The 12,375-nt window shown below is 41.7% G+C and overlaps 1 protein-coding gene across 12 annotated transcripts in view; it reads left to right on the top strand.

Annotated features, from left to right (window-relative positions):
- Window positions 1–1,890: 1,890 nt before the first annotated feature.
- Window positions 1,891–12,375, top strand: part of ADAMTS18 (ADAM metallopeptidase with thrombospondin type 1 motif 18) — an 84,508-nt gene continuing 74,023 nt past the window's right edge. For 3 of the 12 annotated variants that reach the window (XM_083851359.1, XM_083851353.1, XM_083851357.1), the window contains exons 1-4: window positions 6,355–6,735; window positions 6,842–6,926; window positions 8,799–9,115; window positions 10,822–10,866. In XM_083851359.1, the coding sequence (XP_083707485.1) occupies window positions 6,583–6,735; window positions 6,842–6,926; window positions 8,799–9,115; window positions 10,822–10,866 (600 nt within the window). In that variant the 5' untranslated portion in view covers window positions 6,355–6,582. Of the gene's footprint in view, window positions 5,823–6,344; window positions 6,736–6,841; window positions 6,927–8,798; window positions 9,116–10,821; window positions 10,867–12,375 lie in introns of those variants that run through there. The other 9 variants (XM_083851363.1, XM_083851362.1, XM_083851361.1 and 6 more) reach the window with 7 other exon arrangements.

Below are 12,375 nucleotides of genomic sequence, written 5' to 3'. Positions count from 1 at the left end.
TTCAGCTCCTATTGATCTCAAATGGGGCTGTGAATTCTTGGTACTTTGGAAAATTAAGTCCCTGGAGTGCACTTGAAATTTTCATCACTGCACTCAGAATCCCACCCTAAAACTAACTGGACACAAGCAGGAAAATCTTCATTGTAGGTCTTGTCTTATAAAGCAACCCAAACTGATGCTCACACTTGTAGCTATTACAAAAAGGGAATGAGTTACATCAGCAGAAGTTACCTTTCCAGTCTAGAAACACAACAAATAAAGATAATACGTCAAGGCTGAGTGAGAAGAAGCAATGCTAGTAGGAGTAGGGGAGAAAAGAACATCTACTGGATGAAACAAGTATATTTTATTTACAGAGTTGAAAAGTAGAACTGGTAAGCAATGAATGAGGTACCATTTCATTCCAGTGCCATTTGTTTTGGAACTGTAGTAACCTCATACATTCCTATCATGGAAGAGAGAGGTCGAAACTTCCATGTGGATTTTCTTTCTTGGCCTGGTTTATCCTTTTCTGGGGTGCAGATGCTGGCTGACTGCAACAGAGGCTGGGCTTTCCTTCTTGCACATTATGCCAAAGTATGTCTGAAACCAATACTAGTGTCTTAGAAGTAATTTGCAGGAGTTTTAAATACATCTCTGTGACTCCATAGGCTACACAGCCTTCCGGGTATAGTGCAAACCAGTCTTTATGAAAAGCATTTTCAAAGTGGATCTTTGAACCTGCTGGACTGCACGATTTCTCCTGTGCCATTTTTGATCCATTATATAAATACAAATTTTGGCACGTGCACAATGTTATAAACTGCATAATTGTTTTTATTAGAATTCTGTGAGTTTGGAGGTACCTGTTCTTTAATTACACTTGGAAAGGTTCCAGGAAAACTCTTCTAAAATGTACTGCTTGCAAAGCCATAGTCGGGCCACCCACAATGACAGCTTTTATTTTCCTTCTATTAGTGATGGACATTTTCATTTAATTTTGGTGTGGGTGTGTGACAGAGCCCCCATGCACTGAGCTGCAGCTTCCCCCTGTTCACTTTCCAGCCGCAGTGTGTCGGGACACCATGGCAGCAACTTGTGACATCTGGATCTAAGCCAAAGCAATGCTACTCGCCGAGTTTTTAGGCTGTCTTTCTGGCGCCCTTGGCCTCCCCTCCCCCTCTAAAAATTGCTGGTGACACTGGAAATGCAAGTCAGTTAATCTCGTCTAAAATCTAAGCATTAGCCTAAAGCACTGCCTGCAAGAGAAATGCAGACCATTGCTCTGTGAAGTTGCTGTATGTCAGCCGTAAGCAACCAGCACGGAGGTGGGTTTAGTTCCGCTCCTGAGCCCAAATCTCTTGTGTGGCAGGACAGAGAAAGTACAATAGTAGCAAGTCAGCAGGATAGCTGGAACTTCATGCTCCTTGCCAGAAAGTAGGATGTCCAGCTAGCATAAATAAATGTGTAGAACTAATCAAATTAGGATGGACATGCTGTGCAATACAGAGAAATGCATGTAAGCAGAAAATTGTGTTTAATATTTGTAATCAAAAGCATTTATTTGGGACTATAACAGCCGAGCGCTACGTGCAAATTGGGTGAGGAAAAAATGTAAACATTGTTTCTTTGATTTCATTGGGAGTTTGGGTACAGGAGGAATGCTGGATCAAGCTCCTTTTTCAGTGGCTGTGATTAAAAAGCTATGTGAAATGAACTTAGGGGCTTATTGACAGAAAATATTACTGTAAATGGTGGTGAAAACCTATTCCACAGAGATTACTCTTTATTGCTTGGAGTTTGCCAGGATTTATAGGATGCAATCTGAAAACTGTGGGTTTAGAGACCATTTGAGGAAATAACTTCAGTCCTAACACCACGTTTTGAGGCTTCTGCAGAAAGCAGAATTTAATACAGCAACTGGAGAGACAGTGGAATTTTATTCTGTGAACTTTTCAGGCCCTTAAGGAACATGAATTAATGGAGGAACCACACCAACTCAACCAGTAGATGTTTTTACTTATCCAGTTTCCATGTCAGCTGAAATACAGTTACCTATAAACAGAATAACCAGTGACATGGTATAGCCCATGCCATGTGTCACTGAAGAATGCAATTAACCATCATGCAAAAGCAACTTTATTACAGTAGCTCATATTATAAACTGTACACTGGCTAGAAATGCTGAAGTGTGCTTTGTATGTGCTTTAGGGAATATGCTAGACTAGCATTTTCCATTCCTGAGAATATTGTAGCCAGCTTCAGATTTCACGGAAGTAAACAAAAAAGGCCTCATTGTTTCATTTTATGAGAGTAGCCTTTAACGTTCGGGGAGAGAGGAAAGGATATGGTACAGGAGTAGATCTGCTGTTAGCAGACATCACAGTACTGTCTAGTGTTTTATAAATGTACTCCGTGGAAGTAAGAGTACTGCTAATGCTGTTCTAGCTGGAGGGGAAGCCGGCAGTCAGTCCTCTGGGATGCGTCGTGTTCCGGCTGTGCCCCCATACCCTACCTGAGGAGCTCCCTGTGGCACGGAGGTCAGCCATGAACTTTTGTTTACGATCTCCTTTCTGCAGAAGGGATCTTTCTGGAAGGAGAGTTGCAGTAGCAGGTCTGCCCAGATTCTGTAAATCAGCCCGACAGAGGAGCTTTGGTCATCTGTGCCAGCTGAAGAGCTCTCACCTCTTCTTTAACTTAATGGTACGGAGTGGGTTAGATAACATATGGACAGCCACACAAGTGTAGTTTTGTACCAGATGATTGCATCCCTGCCACTATATGTAATCTATATGTATATCTATGTAATCCTTCCATGAGTTATTTTTCAAGTTGCTCATATTTTGCAGGGTTGGATGTTTTTTCCTGCTACAGCTGAGTAACAGTTGCTGAACTCTGTAGGTAAATTATATAAATTCACAAATTGCCTTGAGATTATTCAATGAATAGTACAACAAGAATGAAAAACCTTAAAAGTTGTGGTATGTATGGAGCATAACCAAATATGGAGCCTACTTGACTTGTGACAAAGATGAACGTGATGGGTCTTGAAAACTACCAGCTAATTCTAAAGAGGGACATTTTCATTTGTAAAGACATTTCCATGAAGATTTTTCCACAAGGAGTTTCACCTAGCATGTGGTTAATCAGCACTCACTATAACTGAAGCCAAAGCTTCACAAGAGTGAAACATCTCCATGAGGAGAAACACAGAGAGCACAGATATTAACCTGGAAGTACCCTCAATAACCCAAAAAATATGTAGCCTGGTAAGAAATAGTCACAGAAATGGTCAAGTAGCAATGCAAATAATGCAAAAAAAAAATACTATTTGTATTCATTCAGTGCCATGTGACTGAAGTTCCTGATTAAAACAAGCCCCCGCTGTTCCACTTTCTCATTGGAAGTACCCTGCTCCCAGTTGTCCAATCATATATTATTTAGGTATCGTATAAATTATTCAGATTAATTTCTAATACAAATGTGTCTGGAAAAATAACTGACGTTGACATAGGAAGAGGTGGTAGCTATCAGACAACAGATTTCTATGAATGATTCACTCATCTCAGTAGTCAAAAACGTCTCTCATAATACAGAATTTGCTCTAACAAAGCAGGCAAAACAAACATGATGGCATTTTTATTCAGGGCATATTTCTTCTGCATGCCCATCAGATGTGTTACCAATAATATGAGTTCTGTGTTTCCAAAGACTCTTTATCACTATGGCCATGATATCATAGTTCTTAGGGGAAAAAAAAAAAAAATCTATAAAATTTCACAAAAAAAGATGGATTCAGAATTAGGAAATACAAAGTTATAGAAAACAATCATCCTTTTCCTGCAATAAGCTAGCGAGTGGAAACAAGAACACTCAATATCTGTGCATCCAGACATCAAGATGATATGTGTGGAGAGTTCGCACCCCAGTATGATATACCTAGAGTGGATGGATGAGACACCTGGGTGGAACTTGGCTGTGCTCTTGCAAGACTCAGTATGGGGATGAAAGTGAAGCAGTAATTCGCTGCTGGTATAGCACAGCACAACATCTGCTCTTCCCTTGTAGATAAGAAAGAAATCCTGACTTTCTGAGTCATGGTACCTAGATGAATGTCATAATGCTGGAGATCTTCCACAAGAAGTCCATTATGGGTAGTGCAATGCTGTTTATAGGTGACAAATTTCTGCTGGAATGCCACATTTCCTTGTATTCATTCTCTTGTAGATAGAACCAACTGCAGCAGGTGGATACAAACAGTAAGGGAAGAAAACGGGAAGGAAAAGACCCACTGAAAACACTACAAAACTGATCAGCATGAAGAAGTTATAGCAGCGTCCAACCTGACGGCCTGGGGAGAAGACAGGAGTCCAGTGACAGGCCATAGCATGGTAATGATCACCTCTGAAGCAATATATTCTGGCTGGTCATCTGAGGTGGGAAATGCTAGGGAGTGGGGGGCGAGAGAAAACCCTCTGACACCATGTTGTTTACCGCCCCGCTGACTGTGGTGCTTTATTTCTCTAAGGGTTCACATGGTAACTATGTTTGCACATGGTAACGAGCTGCCTGCAGGATTCTCTGATGTTTATGACCGTCACTGCTGGGGTCTTGATTGACTGGAGGAGCAAAGTGTGATGTTGTCCGAGCATGTGAACTGATCAATGTTGCTGCCTACAGGCCAAGAAAGGTTGGGGTCCCCTGCCTAATGCCAAATCAAATTTGGACACATGTCATTTATAGGCACGCAAAGCAGTATCACATTTTTTTCTTCCTCTTTGATCACACTCAGAAACTACAAATCCCCAGGGTGAAGTCTTAACTCCACAGAAAGCAAGCGCAAAACTCCCTTCAGTGGTGCTTGGTTTATGGTGAAAGTTTTGATGTTGTTCTTGCTGTTTTCTTTTTTAAACAATTCTTATAATTGCTAGAAATCCGTGCTTATTTCCCTCCCCTCACAGCAAGTAAAATGTCAGTCTTCACAGTCAGGTGGTCTGCTGAAAACACTCAAGTCTGTCTGTTCAGAGTGTTGAAGGCTGATTATAAAATTACAGCGCTATAGTTTTATATTTTCTCCTATTATCTACTATTCAGAGCATGTTTTATGTCTTTTGCTCTGCTGGGACAAATGCTACATTGTAGCCAGCTATTTCTTTTGAATGCACTCAGTGGGAGGTGACAGTTGTGTTATTACAAAAAGGTCTTGAAACTTTACCACAACATATTCAGCAAGGTGACAATGTAAAACCATTGGGAAACAGAGAGAGGTGAAGGAGCAATTCCACACCTGGGAAGTTATTGAATGTTTCAAGGCAGACAGTGCTTTAGAAGGGAAAGCGTCCCTGCTCTGCCTAATCCACTGCCCCAGCCCAGTCAAGAGCCCCCCAGTGAAGGAGGCAGAGCTCCAGCTCACCTCGCATCCATTGTGTCCTCCAGCTTGTGTGCCAAGTGGAGCAGCCAGGCACCTCAAATTGGCACTGCTACTGCTTACTTTTGTGGTGTGACACTGGGACAAGGGAGATTTTGAGTGAGATTGCATTGTGCCATATACAGGAAAACTCTCTGGCACAAAAGGGAGATCACGGGGTGAGGGACACTTCTGTAAGTGCAGCCAAACCCATCAGAAACAAGTTCCGTATTGATTCCCGACCTGTCCCATTAACTTCGGTTTTACGTTTCCTTTCAGATTATTCAGATCTTTCCTGCTTTACCGACGTTTTCTGTAGAAGGGGAAGTGGAACCTGACAGCATGGACTAGACGAGACCAGAACCAGGTGCTCCTTTTGGCTCAATACACGTAGGTGGTGTGCAGTCAGCTCCTTTGTGGACATCAGTGTTAGACAGTAAGTGCTCAATAGTGAGTCTTGGCTATCACAGCTGGATTTCCTTCACAGGCACCCTTATCTGTGTTTGATTTTGATTGTTTGCGTGTTTTCCTTGAAGCTGCATTTGGAAACAATGGACCACACCAGTACAATCTCTCCAAACGAAGCTGGATGGCTGATACCGGACCCCGCTCCCCTCTCCCAACACCAGCACTGAGACCCCCGGTCATTTTGGCTGAGCCCCACGCTTCCTCCACCATCCTCCGTCCCCCTCCTCGTCCCTCAGCCCCCCGCAGGTGCCGCGGCCGCCTCCCCCCTGCTCAGCCCAGCCTCCCGCAAACCCTCCGCATCCCACCGCCCCCTGCCCAGGTGCCTCCCCCGGCTCCCTGCGGCCCCTGACCTCCTCGGCACGACTCGGCACGGCACGGCACGGCTCGGCACAGCCCTACCCCGGCCCGGCCCGGCCCCGCCGCCTCCCCATTGGTCCCTCCCGCTCCCCTCCGCTCCGCTCCGCGGCGCCCCCCGGGCGGCGGCCGGGCCGAGACGCGGCGCCGGAGGCAGCGCTGCCCCGCGGCGGCGGCGGCGGCGGCTTAAAGCGTGCGCGCCGGCGGCGAGGGCGCGCTCACCTGGGCGCCGCTCCATGGGCTCCGCCGCCGTGCACGGAGCCGGCCGCCGGAGCCGCTGCGGGGCAGAGCCCAGGTGACCATGCGGGGGAGCCGGGCTCGGCCGCCGCACGCTTCGGGGAGCAGGTAGCAGCGCTCCAGGTGCGCGGCGGAACATGGACTGTCTCCTGCTGCTCGGCTGGACGGTACCTGTTGCGGTTCTCAGCGGCTGCTCCATGCAATTCCCGACCCTCCCGTGGCTTGGAAGCGCTGTAAAGGCAGGTCGAGAGCACTTTCTTTTGCAATCGCCTAGAGTACTTGCATACCAGGTTACTGCACAGTCTCTGGTGCCTTGTCTTTCTGCCTTCCCTTGTCAAGTAAATCTCGCCCAATGCTTCTTTTCTCTCTCTTTTTTTTTTTTTTTTTCTCTTGCAGACCCTTCAGTTGTGCTGCCTCTGTTGCATGTCTCATGCAGCAACTTTAACCAGTGACAGCATCAGCATCAGTGAATTAAATCATGGTTTGTATAGCTCTTTCTGTATCTATGTATGTGATGTATGTGAACATTTGTGTGGATGCTTTTTTTTTTTTTTTTTTTGAGACAGCGTTTAAAGTGAAGAAGCCACAGTGTTCAGGGAACATAAAGTGAAAGCAATTGGCTGCCATAAAATAGCTAACCCTGGGCAGAGATTAACTTGTTCAGCCCTGCGTGTAAAAGCTAAAAGGAATGATAGGTAAAGGCAAAGTGAATGAATAAACGAGATGGTAAATACATCCACGTTTACATGTGCAATTAGGAAGATGAATGTGTATGTAGCCACAACAACAAAACCTCATGCATCTGTTATGGAAGCAATGAGACAAAAGTAATGAAAAGATTTGGGTGGGAGGGCGGAAGAAGCAGAGCAGTGCAGGCTAAGGGAAAGCAAACCTGGAGAGAAAGGACTCGTGTGAATGAGAGCTGAGGAGCAGTTTGTTCCCAGGTTGCAGAGACTAGCACTTAGATGCTGATGAGTTTGGGAAGTTTGAAGTGCAGTGTATGCTTTTTATTGGGTGAGAGTGGAAACAAAGTACAATAGAGAACCACACCAGGGTGCAGAAAGGAAAACCCTCTTGCACCCTATCATCTGCTCACTGGGGGATTCCCTCTCTCCAGCAGCTGCTTGCATTTTTTGGCCACTAGCCTGCTTAGAGTCCTCAACTTCTGCCGTTGATTCACACCACTTGAGGAAAGTGAAAGCTCTTGATGTATTGTTTCCACCATTTAAGAAAAAACAACCTATCATTGGTTATGTGCTCAGCTTAATGTGTGTCCAATAAAATTTGTTTAGGCGAGGAGAGTGATAGTTTTTGCAACATCTGTTACAACATAAGAAGGAAGAGTTTTTTCTTCTTTCGTAAGGGTGTTAGAAGTGGATTGTCTGACTGTCAAATCTGTGGACATCTTTAAGTATTTGCAGAGAAGTACAGCTCAATGGTTCAATGGGGCAGGGAAGCAGTTTATTCAGCATAGTTACTCATATAACTGGGAACTGGTGCTAATGGTGCTAGTTCAGCAAATGACTAAAATTCAGACCAAGCTTCCAGCATCCAAGTAATCCCTGTATGGGTAGTTCAACAGCAGTGGTCATGTACTTCAAGCTAGGTGCCTGCTAGCTGGATCATGGCTTCTATTTTTTTTTTTTCCTTTCCTAGGTTGTGTGAGTAGATCTTTTCCTTGCAAATAGTTTTGTAATTTTTCACGTATTTTATCCAAAACAATAAAGTTCTTTGACATGCAATTAGCAATGGCTGACTAAAGGTTATTAGGTATGATGTAATCTCTTTCTGCTGAAGGTCAATTACAATTTGAAACCCAGTCTAATCAAGTCACTACAAAGAGATGAGGTCTCACTCAGTTAAGGCATTAATAAATTAATCCTTTAATCCATTTGAACAAGTGGTACAGTTCTACAAAGTCCCAGTCATGGTTCCCCCTACAGTGATATAATATTTGCTGCACTCTTAGGGAAGAAAAAAAAAAACTAAAACCAAAGCAGCCTTCACATTTGACAGCAATTAATACAGGGGGAGGGGAAAATCTACAGATCTGCTGGTGATGACAAATGTCTTCAGAAGAATGATTGTGGGAATGTTCACAGCTATGCTAGTTAGTCTGTACCTCTCAGTGGGGCAGAAAGGAAACAAACACAGTTTGAGAGCCTGTGTGACTTACAGGAATGAGTATACGCAGTCAAGGCTATATACACATAGCCTGTAGAGCTTTCAGGCCTTTCCTTAAATGAGGGAATTCTACATACCATAATGAAAGCCTGCTGCTTACTGTGTAAGAATGACACTTACCTTATTTGCTGGATGCTAAAGCTGATGGCTAACTTTTTTATCGTTACAGATTATGTATTTGTGACACCTGTCAAAGTGGATTCCAGTGGATCGTACATTTCACACAATGTTTTGCACAGTACTAGGAAAAAGAGATCAACTCAGAGTTCAAAGAGTTCATTGCACTACAAATTTTCAGCATTTGGACAGGAACTTCACTTAGAACTTAAACCTTCAGCCATTTTAAGCAACAGTTTTATTGTCCAGGTACTCGGGAAAGATGGAGTCTCAAATTCTCAGGAACATGACATTGAGCAGTGTTTCTACCAGGGATTTATAAGGAACGATAGCACCTCATCAGTAGCAATATCTACGTGTGTAGGCTTGGTAAGTGTTTCTTTAAAACAAATCAGTGTTTGAAGTATTTTCATATACGGAACAGTAGCAGTTTTGGCAAAGATCTGTATGTATGTACCATACACCATTTGGTGACTTTCCTAAAACCACTAGTGCATTTAACAGAAGAGATTTAGTTATAGCCACTGAACTGCATCACACCTTTTGTATTTTTTTACCATAGTCTTTGAGGAAAAACCAGAAGATTGACCAGTAGTCCTAGTAATTAGCCCATAGCAATTTTCATTTGGTATAGTTTGTGATAGTTTCTCCTCCTTTCACCTGCTTTTAAGTAAACGTTCTTGTTGCTTTTGTGAACTACTTTGGATAAAGAAAAAATCAATCCATAAGTTTAAGAGAAAAAAATATTATACCTAGGTTTGTCAACTGCTTTAAGGAAGGGTGAATTTCCTAGCTCAGTAGGAGTTACGAACCAATTTCCCTTAGCTTCCTTTGACAATTCCAGCCTACTTTGGTTTATAAGTCTTGACGAGTTGATCTCTTATGAATGTGTTAAATATTATCTTTGCATATTTTATATTTATGGCTGTCATCCAAGTTCATGAAAAATTATTATGCACAAATGATTTTTTTCCCAAAATATATTTGACAGTGCTCTTTGCCTGCAGAGAAGTCTTTACTGACTTAACTCAGAATAGTCATCTACAGAATTAATGGTTATTGATGGCTTTTAGGCAAAAGATTTTATACCTTTCATGCAGTCTGCTATGAATGCAGATTAAAGAAGGGAGATTCAACAATGTTAGGTTATATGAAGCTGTCCTTCTGCTGTGTAGTTCATTAAGGTCCAGAGGATATGTTAGGTCACCCTCTAGAAATCTCTCTTGCTATGGTACTTGACCATAAGGACTATTAAACTGCATGATGGGACCAAAAGAGGGGTACTTCAGACATCGAGTGTTTCCTTTGAAATAGTAATCAGTGACTTGAGAAGAGGGTGGTTCACTTGGAAGAACTGTTGAATACTGATAATTGGTTGAAGTAGTCTGGGTTATATTTTGTATGCTCTACGTTTTTTTTTTTTTTTTTTTTTTTATTTCCTGTGTGGGTCACAACAGTCACAGTAGTTTGAAGGAATTAATATTTTATAGTTCATTTGAATGGTTGCAAATGTGACTTTGGAGCAGGTGCCAGGAACAGGAATGAAGCTTTCTTTTGTTTTTATGTTTGGAGTCCCAAAGTCTCAATATCAGATGTGCTTAGTTGTGAATTTCTGTAGAAGCTTAATTTTCAAAACTACAAGCTTTTATTGTTTTTATTCAGACAAAAACCATTTTCATTCATTGCAGTGTTTGCCATTTCCTCTAAGGGAAGTGCTCTACCTACATACAACAGTTAAAATTTGGGTGATCTCCCCTGTTTGGTCACGTTCTGTTTTCTAACATGCTTTATGAGCTAAGTGAAGCTGGGCTTGTCATGTCTTGTCTGGAGAAGGAAGGTTCAAGTCTGCCTTAGGTCACAGAGAAACAGAATGTGGTGATCTTAACTGAGACTGAAATGGATCTTTTACCACTGTCTCGACATAGAGATTGTTATGACTGGTAAGCTTTACTTAGAAAAGATCCAGAAACTGATCAAAAGAGAATAAATACTGTGGCTTGAACAAATTTATTATGGCAGAACATTTTCAGTACCTACACTATCATCAATTATAATCTGTCTCTTTCTTTAATCAGTTCCAAGATTCAACAGATTTCATCTTAAACTGTTATTTTAAACCGGTAAGTGAAGTAAACCTTAAAATAATCTCCTGCAGAGTCAGTATCACAAATAAAGTATAATTGTTTTTTTCTCCCTATCCATCCATTAATTTCAGTGCACCTAGTGAATATCAGGAAAATTATCAACAGGGTTCTTAGTCTTTCAGTTTGCAAGGCTGCCTTCTTAAAAATGTGTCGTCAGCTGTCTGTAATGACAACCACGTCATTTTTACTGTGATCCAAATTCAGTGATCATATGTTAAGTCTGGACGCTGTACTGTGATCAAGAGAACCTTGTGAATAGCTCCTATATCCTCTTTGCACCAACTACTTTTGTCACTTGGTTGCCCTTCTTTCCTATTTGTTTTGTTCACTGCAATTAAACTGAAAGTGGTGTTTCTTCTATATGGTTGGTAGCACTAATCTTTCCATTGTTCCTTTCATTAGCAATAGCTTCTCTACAATAAAACTGCACTGACCCATTCTTTCAAGCCTGGAACACCACAATGTGATTTGGAAGCAATTGCATTTCAATAGACTACAGGGACTCTTTGATCTAATTTTTTGGATGACCTAGAGTACTCAGTCATTCAGTTGTCTGTTATCTGCCATTGCCTGCAGAGTGGACTTTTGAGAGAGTCTATATGAAATGGTTTGTTAGGCAGGATGACCTTAACTTAACACTGGAAAGGAGCAAGAATTTGTTTCTTCAGTATAGATCTATTAAGAGATGGATGTATCTTGCACTTTAATAGCTTAGTTGACATTAAGGCCACATGTTTTTATGCTGACTTGTTGATTTGAGACCAAATGTTTCCATCAGTCAATGCAATTTCCTTGATGTGTCAAAAGGCATAACTGGGTCCCCACTCTTTATCTGAATAAGTACTCATGTAAATTAAGTTAGCATTTTAGGATAGTGTGTACAAATTTACTATGAGTACTGCCTCATGCCTTTTCATCTTTATAGTGTTTAGGTATGTTGATTGTCAATGGGAAACCTGCTTTCTTCTGTACACTTTTGCTTCAGTCAGCATCCTTTATTTGCTGGAGCATCAGCTATGCAGCAAGAAAACTGATTTTTATTTATTTATTTTGATGAAACTAACTTGTATGCAAGAAATCTTGTTTAGATCTTCTTAAGTGCCTGCTTCACTGTCAGGCTTTCAGTAACAGCATCATACTTTCTTGGTAATAGAGTGTCAGATTTAGTAAAACTCAGGCTTATGGTCTACAACACAGAGTCATTCAGTCAATTTATCAAAAATGCTCAAAAGACAGGTGTAGTTTCTATACCTTCATAAAAATGTGTTCTGGCTATCTGTAGAGAAGATAATACATTATCTCCAAAGAAGCTGTGATAATTTTTTTTTAATGTTCATATATTTTGCTAATACTTCCTCACTCTCAGGGCTGCTTTTTTTTTTGTTTGTTTGTTTAACTCTTCTAACTTTGAGTCAGTGAGTTCATTTACATTTGTAAATATAAAATTAGTTTCTTCCTTTGTCATCATCTTAATGTGGCTCAAAT

The sequence above is a fragment of the Anser anser genome, assembly GCF_964211835.1.
Source record: "Anser anser genome assembly, chromosome: 11".
In the NCBI taxonomy this organism is placed as follows: Eukaryota; Metazoa; Chordata; class Aves; order Anseriformes; family Anatidae; genus Anser; species Anser anser.
Note: the sequence above shows the minus strand (reverse complement) of the source record. Positions and strands in the feature narration are given on the sequence as shown.